The sequence below is a fragment of the Mesocricetus auratus genome, unplaced genomic scaffold, assembly GCF_017639785.1.
Source record: "Mesocricetus auratus isolate SY011 unplaced genomic scaffold, BCM_Maur_2.0 Super-Scaffold_100019, whole genome shotgun sequence".
In the NCBI taxonomy this organism is placed as follows: domain Eukaryota; kingdom Metazoa; phylum Chordata; class Mammalia; order Rodentia; family Cricetidae; genus Mesocricetus; species Mesocricetus auratus.
In genome coordinates this window covers 13,101,793-13,114,450 of record NW_024429200.1, presented here as the reverse complement: position 1 = coordinate 13,114,450, position 12,658 = coordinate 13,101,793, and the positions used below count along the sequence as shown (strand labels likewise).

At 52.7% G+C, this 12,658-nt stretch overlaps 2 protein-coding genes across 3 annotated transcripts; one reads left to right on the top strand and one right to left on the bottom strand.

Moving 5' to 3' along the window:
• Positions 1-2,189: 2,189 nt before the first annotated feature.
• On the bottom strand, positions 2,190-9,509 carry Gcc1 (GRIP and coiled-coil domain containing 1). Of its 2 annotated transcripts, XM_005078066.4 has the most exons (3): positions 9,078-9,509; positions 5,675-7,196; positions 2,190-4,761 (listed from the first exon to the last, which is right to left on the bottom strand). In XM_005078066.4, exons 2-3 carry the CDS (start codon positions 6,704-6,706, stop codon positions 3,457-3,459), a joined length of 2,337 nt encoding a protein of 778 aa, XP_005078123.2. In that variant the 5' UTR covers positions 6,707-7,196; positions 9,078-9,509; the 3' UTR covers positions 2,190-3,456. The 2 variants fall into 2 exon arrangements, with proteins under 2 accessions (XP_005078123.2, XP_040584433.1); XM_040728499.1 differs by lacking the exon at positions 9,078-9,509 and having other exon boundaries at positions 5,675-8,132.
• Positions 8,822-12,060, top strand: Arf5 (ADP ribosylation factor 5). Its single transcript, XM_005078067.4, has 6 exons — positions 8,822-8,992; positions 9,516-9,596; positions 10,137-10,246; positions 10,799-10,870; positions 11,326-11,451; positions 11,575-12,060. Exons 1-6 carry the CDS (start codon positions 8,926-8,928, stop codon positions 11,659-11,661), a joined length of 543 nt encoding a protein of 180 aa, XP_005078124.1. The 5' UTR covers positions 8,822-8,925; the 3' UTR covers positions 11,662-12,060.
• Positions 12,061-12,658: the final 598 nt, after the last annotated feature.

Below are 12,658 nucleotides of genomic sequence, written 5' to 3'. Positions count from 1 at the left end.
GAGGCAGGCAGATTTCTGGGTGTTTGAGGCCAGCCTGGTCTATATGGTAAGTTTCAGGCCAGTCTGGACTACATAATAAGAACCTGTCTCAAAAATAACCTAAGTTTCTACTCCCAAATTGGCCCGATTATTGCTTTCTTAGAAGTTCAAACACAACAAAATAAAGGCCAGAAAGACAGAAGCAGGCCATGACAGGCAGGGGAGACAGACCTCATCACACATGAAAGCCGAACAGAAGGAAGGGTTAGGGGTAGAAAGGTCTAAATAGTGAAAGGGTTGAAGACAAAGAGGGGGCCTGGGGTTGGAAGGATAAACAAAACTAAAGATCTATGAAAAAGCCAGATGGAAATCTACTATTTTATTAAAGATATATAATCTTCAGCCTGGCATGGTGGCACATGCCTTCAATTCTAGCACTTGAGAGGCAGAGACAGGAGGATGGCTATGAGTTCAAGGTCAGTCTAGTCTACACAGTGAACTCCAAGACAGCTAGGACTAGACAGTCCCTGTCCCAGAAGAAAAAAGGAAAGAAGAGAGGGAGGGAGGGAGGGAGGGAGAGGGAAGGAGGAAGGGAGGGAGGGAGGGAGGGAGGGAGGGAGGGAGGGAGGGAGGGAGGGAGGGAGGGAGGGAAGAGAGGGAGATGAGTTGGAGGGAGGGAGGGAGGGAGGGAGGGAAGAGAGGGAGAGAGGAGAGGGAGATGAGTTGGAGGGAGGGAGGGAGGGAGGGAGGGAAGAGAGGGAGGGAGGAGAGGGAGATGAGTTGGAGGGAGGGAGGGAGGGAGGGAGGGAGAGGGAGATGAGTTGGAGGGAGGGAGGGAGGGAGGGAGGGAGGGAGGGAGGGAGGGAGGGAGGGAGGGAGGGAGGGAGGGAGGGAGATGAGTTGGAGGGATGGCTCACTGGTAAAGAGCAATCACTGCTCTTCTAGAGTATCTGGGTTCAATTTCCAGCGCCCACTTGGGAACTTACTATTATTGTTCGTAACCTCAGTCCCAGGGGATGTGACAACCTCTTCTGACCCCTGGGGGCACCCGGCGTGCATGTGAAACAGACTTGCCAGAAAAACATCCATACACATAAAAACAAAGTTGATTTGTTTTTGTTTTTGTTTTTAATTTTAGGAAAAGAGAAACTCCTCAGGTTGTGGTGGCGGCGGCAGAAGCGCAGGCCTTTAACCCCAGCACACAGGAGGCAGAGGCAACCAGATCTCTGTGAGTTCTAGGCCAGTCTGGTCTATGGAGGGTCTTTCAGGTCCCAGGGTCTTTATAATCAAGAATAGCAGACTAAGCAAAGGAAAGAATTAGGCAACTTATACTGCTTTGACCCAAGTTCCAGGACAACCAGGGCTACACAGAGAAAAACCGGTCTCAAAAAAAAAAAAAGAGGAGTTGGAGCTGTGGTGAAAATGAATAATTTTCATTATATAAATGTATGAAATGGACAAACAAAAAATCTAAGCACGGCAAATATTAGTTCTAGAAAAGCAACTGTAGCTATGGATCTTACTATTCCTCCCAGAACCACCTAGAAATATAGCAATCACAGGACGTCCTACATTTAAGAAAGCAAGGTAAAGAAATGAAAGAAGTGAGCCAGGCATTGGTGGTGCACACCTTTCATCCCAGCACTTGGGAGGCAGAGGCAGGCGGATCTCTGTGAGTTGGAGGTCAGCCTGGTCTACAGAGCGAGTTCCAGGACAGCCTCCAAAACAATACAGAGAAACCCTGTCTCGAAAAACCAAAAAAAAAAAAAAAAAAAAAAAAAAAAAAGAAATGAAAGAAGTGTATTATCAAAGAAATGAAGAGTGCTAACGTCCTGAGATAACTCTGCAGCATAGAGTTATTTTAAGGATAAAGAAGCGTGCGTAAACAGATTACTTCTAGACTATGAAGCAGCAATTATGGACGCATCAAGCCCATACACTAAACCCGCTGGAAAAGATTTTCCATTGCAGCACCCCCTCCCCCCGACACACATACACAATGCCAGGCTGTGAAATTTGCTACATGTGAAGCAGTTAAAGCCCTGAGGTATCCCTCCCTGGAGTCAAGCTCATGGATTGGCATAATGCAGCGTGGATTCAAGCTCAGAGAGCAATATAAGGAGCTATGTATCTAGCCTTCCCAGTCACCATTTACATCCATACTCTACTTGTGTTCTGATGCAGAGACACCACCATTAAGGAGACACAGCTCAAGTCACTCAGGTTTAATGACCATTGGTATTACCATAAAGACAGACTTCTGACCCACTGAAGTCTGCTCATGCAGACAATCATGTCACCTCCGCCCATCCAAAACATTATTAGCCAAAGTCTTCTGTACCCCAAACTTTTGCAAAAACAGATCTCGTAATAAAAATAGCAAAAAGATACATATTAATGGTCCAACATTGGTCTTGTAGGTCCCAAGGTCTTTAAAACCATGAAGAGTAGACTAAGCAAAGGAAAGAATTGGGCAACTGATACTGCTTTGACCCCAGTTTTCTGAGAGCTATTTTTCCTTAAAGAATAGAATTCACCTTTGTCAACACCCACAGGGCACAAAGTATTTCAGCTGAACGTCACTTTTCGTGTGAGGGTCATAACAGTCTTTTGGAATCTGCAGCAAATTACCTACTCTTTCCTGTCCCTGCAAAAGAAAACAGCTGGGAACAAATTATGGCAGTAATTCCTTGTGTCCAAGGAGGTCCCCAGCTTACTATCTGAATGCTCTGTAAGAAGCTAGGGATTCATTTCTTAATACAAGCTCAGTGTTGACTCACACTCTCAGGCTGACCTTGGGCAGACAGCTTGAGCAAGAGAGCGTTCTTTTTAATCCCGTCCTGGCCCATATCAGATAACTTGGGAAATCTCTGAGGTCACATGGTACTCAGGACCCTCTCTGGAATGGTTACAAGTGGTGGGCTGGTCCCTGGAACCAAGGTTCCAAGTTCCGGGATGAACTCATCATGCCACAACCCTTTGGACAAACGGTTACTATTTCTAACTTCCTGGTCTCTTTCTAGCTTGAATTTATGTCCCCAGAAAAATTAGGACAAAAGTGGACCAGGCCTGACTGACAAGGAATACACACATAGTTACTGTGTATGTCCAAAGTCAGATGAGCTCTTCTGGGAGTCACATTACTCCTAGCTCCGAGCTAGCAGCATAATAAAAAACATCTTATTCCTAAAGACTCTCGCCACTTCCCTAACTTGCACCTCTTAGCCCCAGCCTCTCTCCCTAGCCTGTTCCAGATACACACCACCAGAAGATGCGGTCTCAACACCTGCAGCATCCCTAGAGCCCAAGGATAAAGTTGCATTAATGGCACTTGGCAGAAAACCCCATCCAACTTTGAACTGCTGTGAGTTCCACACAGTGAAGAAATACGTGAGAACGTGAGAAGAGGCGCAGACATCTGCGCCTGCCCTTCCCACATGAAAGAGGCACAGAGATTTCGGGAGTTGGGAAAAGGCATCATCTCTTGCCAGAAGGCCACCAGCTCCCCCCACTTGGGAGCCGCAGTATCACTTGCTTCTCCTCGGGGCTGAAGTGTAAGATGGTCAGGATGGCCGTGAGCGTCTGCTGGCGGCCCAGGCTGTCCGGCAAGGTCAGGAAGCGGTAGATGATGTTTTTGAGATACTCCAGGTTGGCCCCTTCCCTGCTCTGGTCCCTGATGTTCTTTTCGATGTGGCTCTGGAGGGCTCCAACCTCCTCTCGGTGCCGCTCCCCCTCCTCCAGCAGCCTTTCCTGCAACTGGTGGGCCTCGGCCTCCAGCCTGTGTTTCTGCTTCCTCAGAGACGTGATCTCCACCTCCTTTCGGGCCAACTGCTCGGCATACAGGAAGAAAGTGGGCTCATTGGCTGCAGCGAGCTGCAGGGCTTGGGTCAGGCTATCTGAGGAAGCTGTGTCGCCGGGGTCCCCAAGACCTCCACCGCCCACTCCACCCACGGGGCTCCTGCGTCCCGGCAGGCCAGAGGACAAGGCCACGGAACGCAACTGCTCCAGCTCCAAGTCCTTCTCAGCCAGCACGGCCAGGGCCCGGTCCCGCTGCTTATGCAGCTCCTCCTCCAGCTTGAGCGTGCGGTCCCGGAAGTCTAGCTGGCTGTGTTCCAGCTCCTGCCGATGGAGCTGCTGCAGCCGGGCCAGCTCCTGCTTCCAGTCCTCGGCCTCCTGCTGGTGCTGGCTCTCAAGCTCCTCGCAGGACAGCCGCAGGGAGATGTACTTCTCCTTCAGCTCTGCAAGCTGCTCCTGGGCCGCCTCCAGCTCCTTCGCCAGGCTCCCATCCTTGGTATTCTTGCTCTTGAGCACGACCTGGGCTCGCATCTTGTAGCGCTCGAACTCTTCCTTCAGCTGCTTCAGCTCCTGTTGGTAGTAGAGCGCAGTGGCCTTCTCCCCATCAGCGGCCTCAGAGCTGGGCATGATCTCAGGGTCACAGAGCTTCTCCACATCCAGGGCCACCTGGCTTTTCCGAGCTGCAACCTGCAGGAGCCTTTTGAGCTTCTCCATCTTATCCTTCAAGACGTTGACATCCAGGCTGGATTCGTCCCCATGGCTGTCGAGGGAGGGGCGGCTAGAGGCTGCCAGGGCCAGCGTTTTGTTCTCCAGGTCCAGCTGCAGAATCCGCTCCTTCAGCTTCTGGATGGCCAGCTGGTCTTTCTGCTTGGCCTTCTCGTAGGTGCCCAGCACTTCAGACACCTCAGAGATTTGATTCTCCAGGGCTGCGACCCTCTGCTCTTCTGCCTGACACTGCTGGCGAAGCTGGTCCTCCGCAAGGGCTGTCTAAAAAGCAAAGGACAGGCGATCACGCATCCAGAAAGGCACAAAGCCCTACAGTCACCCGGGTGTGGAGGAGCAAGACACAGAAGCCAAGGGTCACGGGGTTAGGGTGGCCTGGAACCAGTGGGAACTGGGGGTTCCTAATTGAAGTTCCCTTGTGTGCGTGCAATTTCCATGACAGCTTTCCACTTCTTATTGAGCTTGAGTACAAAGTACATTCCTATTAACCATGGGCTTCCCAGATTATTTAAGGAGGTTACGTAACTCCTTTTTCCTTTTCCTCTCTACACTGAAACACTGTGAAACAGCATTTTCTAAAACAGGTACACCTCAGACGAAGGCATGCTTTTTTTTTTTCTGGGAAAACCCCCTTTGCTTCCTGCAGTTCCTCTACTATAAGCACACACTTCTCAAGACACACGCAACCTTCCACTACACAGCTGTCACGATAGTGCCTCAAACAGCACAGCACCTAGAGGCCTAGATAAGCCTATCTGGCGTGGGCCCAGAAAAACGCAGAAACTCCTCATCCCATTGCAAGGACAGTACACAGAACAAGACGCACTGATGGAATTTTTCAGTTGGCATCAAACATCAGAGTGCGAGGGCCTGCTGGGAATGTGGGACCGGACTGCAATCCCAGCACTCAAGAGGCCAAAAAGCACCGGGCAATCCTGGCCAAGTCTTTGATCCGAGCACTTTGTAGGGAAAAGCAGTCAGGTCTCTGTGAGTTCAAGACCAGACCAGATTACATGGTGAGACCCTGCCTCATGAAACACACACAGACACACAGAGAGACAGAGAGAGGAGAGAGACAGAGAGAATCTATTCTAAAGGCCAAACGAGAAAAATAATAAAACCCTAATATTTCCTAGTTAAGTTAAAATAGTTGTTTGAAGGGTATGAGGATAATTACCTTCCTCATCTCTTGCTGCAGCTGGGCCTGGAAATGGCTTTTAAGACGGGCAGCCTCTTGCTGAAGCTCCTGCAGCCGTGGGTCTGGTCGGTTCCTCTCATCCCGAATGGCTTGCAGCTCACCTTTTAGCTCCTCTAGCTCACGGGTCAGCTGCTTGGTCTGCAGTTCAAACCCTTCTATCTGGTCAGCGGCATACGCCCGGCCTGCCAGGGCTTCTCTGGTCTCTTCTAAGCGAAGTTCCAGATCCTGGCGCTGGGTCCTTTCCTCCTGCAACAGCTTCTGTAGCTCCCGCAGCATGACAGCATGGTCGCTCTGCTCCTGGGCGCGATCATGCTGCTGTGTGATAAGTCGGGCTTTGGTTTCTGCTATCTGCTCCTGCAGCCCCTTCAATTCTCCTTCCAGACGGTCCCTCTCCTCCTCTGCCTTTTTGTTGGCATCCTCTAGATCCTGTTTCATCTTCTTTTTGTCCGCCAGGTAAGATGCCTCCATACGGGACTTCTCCTGGGTGACTGTAGCCAAGGAGCTGGTCAATGTAGCCAACTGAGTCTTCAGCTGATGGAGTCTTCTGTCCATCTCATTACCCGCAGCCGGTCCATCCCCGCTGCTGCTACTAACGCCACTCTCTGACCCACTGGCCTCTTCGGACTTTGGAGGAAGTGGTCCACGGGCCATTCTGTCATCTTCGACCCCAAACTCACCCTTGATGCTCGTAAGACTGGCTGCAGTATCCAAGCTAGTGGCGGTTCCGGTGCTATCCTCGCTGTGAGTGGAGCAACGATCATCCACAGAGTCAGGAAACGTGAGACCTGAAGGCTGTACGCTTGCAAGGCCTACATCCGCCTCGTGGGATACCGACAGTACTTTGATGCTGGCCTCCAGGGCCTCTTTCTCCTTCAGCAGGCTTTTATAGGCCCGGACCACATCTTTGAGCCTTGCCTGGTACTGGAGAAGCTGCTTTTTCTGTGTCTCTATAGTCTCCAGCAGATCCTTTTTGCTTGGGCCGCCCCCGAAATTCATTCCAAACTTCTCCATGGGGGTTCTGGAGTGGGTTGCTCCACGTTAGTGTTCTGGCAGCCTCGGACAGAGCCTCAGGGACATCTAGAAGTGAATCAGAGAGGACTGTCTGGCCAGAGGCCGCACATCCAGCTGTCCGGACGGACTGAGGGGCCGCGGTGGCCAGGCAAAAGTGCTGTCGAGCCAGACGGAAGGTGGAAGCCGGTTCCAACCTGGAGGCGGGGCAACGCTGGCCCGGCAGAACGCTCAGCCACGGCTCTCCAATACTGGCCCAGAGGCCGCTCCGCCCTAGCCGCTCCGCTGGTTACCAAACCCAGGCCCGCCCACCACGGCCCTGCAACGGCCCAGGGTTCACACTAAGCTCGGATCCATCAGGATTTCCTAACTCTGGCCTGCTGACAGCACCGCTTCCGGGTCCACTGGAAGTGACGGCAGCAAAACGCCACAGACCCCGCCTCCAGTATGCGCGAGGTAGGCGGGGCTTCCGCAGCCAGGGTGCGCTGACAGCCTGGAGAGGGAGGAACCAGAGGCGATAGTTGGGAACTGCAAAGTCCAGAACACCTGAGCGGTGGTTTGGAGAAGATGCCTAACTTTGCCCTCAAACTTCCACCAGCGAGCAACAGGGGGCGACGTCGCACTGCGTTTAACCCAAAATCCCGGGTTGAACCAGGTGTACAACTATTTGGGGCAATGTCCAATATGTCCCTAAAAAGCAACAGGACTCATACTAGGAAAACAAGCCCAGCACCTAATTAACATAAAGCATAATAGTTCCCTTCCTTAGTTCTGCTTTTAAATGGGCACTAATATGGCTATAAGGTTCATCTTGAGTAGCAGCACATGCTAGGGGGTCTCACAAGAGTTTTTGCTATTCTGTTCAGAGGATATCATAAACACCAATTTGCAGTTGTGGGAACACACAGGACAGAGAGGTGACTCATCCAATGTCACTCAGCTACTACGTTTAGGAATCCTATCTCCGTCCACTCCGTCAACGTAGTAAGTGCTGTGCCTGCCGGGTAGCACCCTGAAGAAACGTGGCTTTGCTGCCAAGCAACTTGCAAAAGCAAGGAAGCAGACATGCAAACAAGTAGACCCCGCCCTCACACTAGTGTGCATGATTATAGTCAAAGTGGTATAAAAGAGACGGGCTGCCTGTCTCGAAGGATGCAGATGCTTGGGGAAAGCATTTTGAGCTTTGAAGAATGAGCAAAGACTGCAAAGTAACTTCAAATGTGGGAAACCAGTATCAAAAAAGAGGTGGGAAAGTTTACAAGAATCATTCGTAAACAGTAGGGTTAAGGTGTGGGAGAGGCGCAGCTACCGAACAACGGGTAGGACCCAACTTAAAGGCATTCCGTCTTGGGTGACAGCACATTAAAAGACTTTACTCTCAAGAGGACACCATCAAGACTCTTGCGGGGCCTGTAAGATGGCCCAGCAGTAAAGGTACTGTCCGCCAAGCCCGAACCACCTGGCCTGAGTTCTATCAGGAGAACCCACATGGCTGAAGAAAGAGAACAAATCCACACAGGTTGTCTTCTGACTTCTACACCACGCCCCGTCAAATACACACACACACACACACACACACACACACACACACACACACAAATAAACTCGAAATAAAAGTGTGGAGGGAATAAAAAACAAGCCTCCTGTGACATTGTGAAGGCACCAAGGGGGCAGGAAGCCTGTGAGGAGACTGAAATAGTAGTGACAACAGTAGATCCTAAGAATCTACTCGGGCCAAGGCAGCCGCACCTCCGTGAGTTCGAGATTAGTCTGGTCTACATAGCAAGTTCCCAGGCCGCCCAAGGCTAGTGACATAGTGGACAATTGTGTCTCAGAACAAAAGAGAATAAGCTACTTCGGGGATCTTTTAAATGTATTTTTCCGACCCCGTCAAAGCCTTCTTAGGAATGGAAGTCTATGACTGGAGAATAAAGCAAAACCCTGCAGAGGTCGGAGACCCAGAACCACTCCGTTTCCAATCTCGGCCAGGGAAAGGTTGCCAGGCCTCGCCAGACTTCGGTGCTTCCGCAAACGCGCCTGGGGGCGGGGCCGGGCGGACCCGGAGGGGCGTGGCCACGTGACGTCGGGCGGACCCGGACGCGCGGAGGCGGTGGCGGCGGCGGCGCCTCCTCCTTCTGCTGTTGCGCCCCATCCCCCCCGCGACCGGCCGGTTCCAGCCCTCACCCCGCGTCCCTGCCCGCGCCCCCGCCCCGGGCCCCACCATGGGCCTCACGGTGTCCGCGCTCTTTTCGCGGATCTTCGGGAAGAAGCAGATGCGTATCCTCATGGGTGAGGCAGATCGAGCGCGCGGCCCGGATGGGGCGCCGGCCCCGCCGCAACCCTCCCGCCCCCGCGTCCCTCCAGCCCCGCTCACCTGGTACCCTGACCCCGAGACACCCCTCCGCCAAAGCCTCCGGGGCTGCGCTCTTATGCAGGCCCGGATCTGCGGTGTCGGCCCCGGGCCTGAAACCCGGAGCTGGGGCCTGGGTGGGGTGACGCTTCCTCCGCCCCAGCCCGGCTGCTAAGAAGGGAGGATTCCGCCCTTGGAAACGACTTTTCAAAGGAACGCGGCCTTCCTCCCGGGCCCCCCACCTCCCAAGCCCCCCTCGCCCCTCGGCCACTTGGGCGACGGGAGTTGGCACTCGCCACGCAGACTGCCCTCAAAAGGCCCGGAAGGTGGAGAACGGCTCGCACCTGGAGGCTCTCCCGCTCTCCGCCCCCATCACCATCAGCTGGCCAGCCCTCTCCCTTTCCCTGGTCTCTAGGGGGCTCCCTCGCTCCCGTCTCCATTCTGTGCCCCTCTCCGTTGCAGTTGGCTTGGATGCGGCTGGCAAGACTACCATCCTGTACAAACTGAAGTTGGGGGAGATTGTCACCACCATCCCCACCATAGGTGAGTCCGGGAACTAGGCAAGGGTTTGCGGGAATGTCGTGTCGGGCCTTCTCGGGGTCTGCTCCTAGTTCTGCTGAGGCCCTTATCTGTTCCTGACCCTGACACCAGATACAGCTACTTGAGAAGTGGGTCACGGTATCTCTGCGTGCCTGCTGGTGCCTGAGGCGTGGACCATGAGCCTAGCCTATCTGTTGACCTCCGGTCCTTCTGGATTCTGTTCCCATTGGCCTTGGTCACCGCCTTCTGGGTTTGTGTGCCTGTAGAAGATCCGAGTGGGGTTTTTTGTTGTTGTTGTTTGTTTTGTTGTGTTGTGCTTGTATGTTTTCAAGACAGGATCTCTCTCTGTAACCTTTGCTGTCCTGGAACTCACTCTGTAGACCAGGCTGCCTTCGAAATCACAGAGATCCGCCTGCCTCTGCCTTCTGAGTGCTGGCATTAAAGATGTGCGACACCATTGCTGAACTGATCCAAGTGGTTTTGGAGAGTTCCTTTCAGGACTTGTTTTTTTTCTCTCTCTCTCTTAAAAAAAATTATCCGCAGGCTTCAACGTGGAAACAGTGGAGTATAAGAACATCTGTTTCACAGTCTGGGATGTCGGAGGCCAGGACAAGATTCGACCTCTGTGGCGGCACTACTTCCAGAACACTCAGGTGGCGTGGGGACGAAGGGTGGAGGGACAGCCCCAGGGAGAGGGTGGTATGGGCCAGGAATCAGGTGTTGGCTGAGTCCTGGGCCCTCATCCCTCTCCCCTTCGCTTAGCTAGCTTCACCCCTCCTTAAGAGTTCACCCTCATCTTATTCTGGGAAGCAGGGTTCTGGGGCCACGCTGCCTCCTGTAGCTCTCAAACAGAACATCTTTTTTTTTTCTTTTCTTTTTTTTGGGGGGGGGTTTGAGACAGGGTTTCTCTGTGGCTTTAGATGCTGTCCTGGAACTCACTCTGTAGACCAGGCTGGCCTCGAGCTCACAGAGATCCGCCTGCCTCTGCCTCCCGAGTGCTGGGATTAAAGGCGTGCGCCACCACCGCCCGGCTCAGAACGTCTTTTTGTTTGCCCCCTCTACTTTGGGGTGCTCGCTGCAGACCCTTAATAGAAATGTGGCAGATGAGAAAGGCTCACACAGCTAAAGATGGGCAACGTGAGAAGAGGCGGGGTTGGGGCTGGGCGTAGGTGGGAGTGATCTCTCCTGCTTCCTCTTCCTTCCAGGGCCTCATCTTCGTGGTAGACAGTAATGACCGAGAGCGGGTCCAGGAGTCCGCTGATGAACTGCAGAAGATGGTGAGTGTCCAGATCGGAGCACTGGGCTTGGGGACAGTTCTCTGAGGTGGTATGGAAGTCCAGTACTCTGTGGGCAGGGAATCTGAAGGTTTTTTGTGGCACTGGAGAAGTTGCACCTCACCCAGTTTGGCAGGACTTTTTCGTTTGAATCCCTTTCTATCTGAATCTAAGGAGTTGGGGAAAGGGAGTGATTATTTATCTATGGTAAAGAGAAACAGCCTCTCACATTTCTTGTTTTTCTTTGTTTTTTAATGTTCTGCATGTTTGCTTAGGGCAAGCTCTTAAATTCGAAGGCTTTCTGGAGGTCAAATTTAGGGGCTTTGTGCTCGTTTATAACTGCCTTCTATTGAGCAATAAGCTGCATATGCACGGTGTAGGGAACCCTCTACAGTGTAGTCAGCAGGGACCTAGGATCCTTGCAGCCGTGGGTCCCACCCTCTCTCTTCCCCTCTCAGCTGCAAGAGGATGAGCTTCGGGATGCGGTGCTGCTGGTGTTTGCCAACAAGCAGGACATGCCCAATGCCATGCCTGTGAGTGAGCTGACTGACAAGCTGGGGCTTCAGCACTTGCGTAGCCGCACGGTAAGGATCCCGTCCCCTTTGCGCTGGGTCTGGTCTTTCCTCAGGAGCCCCAGGCTAGACCAAAGTAGAAAGGTACCCCTTGTCTTCCGCGATGCTGATTTACCTCTCTCTTTCTTCCTACAGTGGTACGTCCAGGCCACCTGTGCCACCCAAGGCACAGGCCTGTATGATGGGCTGGACTGGCTGTCCCATGAGCTGTCAAAGCGTTAGCCAGCCAGGGGCAGGCCCCTGCTGCCCGGAAGCTCCCGCGTGCATCCCGGGATGACCAGACTCCCGGACTCCTCAGGCAGTGCCCTTCCTCCCACTCTTCCTCCCCACAGACAGGCCTCTGCTCCTGCTCCTGCCTGCATGTTCTCTCTTGTTGTTGGAGCCTGGAGCCTTGCTCTCTGGGCACAGAGGGCTCTGCTCTCCTGCCTGCTGGGACCTGTGGATGGGCTTCCTGGCCAAGGCCCCCTCTTCCAGGGGAGGAGCAGGGATCTGGATCTCATTTCATTTTCTTTCTGTTTTGGTGTACCCTTGGGGCCACGTTTGGGGGGAGGAAAGTGAGGGCTCCGGGTGGTGCTATGGCGTGGAACTGGACATTGAGTAATAAATTTGCTGTGGTTTGTACCCGGTGTTGTTTGTAGCCTGGAAGTTGGAAAGCTGAGTTACTGTGGGTACAAAAAGACAGCGTGGGAGAGGCTTAACCCAGCTGAAGTTGTAAGGTCAAATGGAAACCCGCTGCTCCCTGTCGTGTTTCCAGGGGAGGAAATCCACTTCCTCCATCCTGAGGACATTTATTTAGGGGTGAGAATCCACCTCATTCCACAAACCACAGAACCTATTTCCTATCTCTTACCCAGCTACGTAGCAGTTTTTCGTGAGAACTTTGTACGCAGAGGAGAAATGGACATTTAAAAGATAGGTCCCAAGACACTCTTAAGAAAAAAGATCGATCTTGTCTGAAGCCTTCCCCAACACATGCATGTTTAAAATTACCCAAATGATTCCAGCACTGGGTAGCATCTATTAGCCTTACCTTACAGGACACCAGTGGAGCCTTTGCTGGGGACCACTGGGACACTGTACCTGGGAAGACCCCAATTATGCAGAATCAGGAAGGACATATAAATACCAGTCTCCAAGCAAAGGTGATTGCCTTTTTCCCTGTGAATCCCGACGAAGCTTAAACAAGACCTGTTGTCACCGTTTCTTTCCATATCTGCAG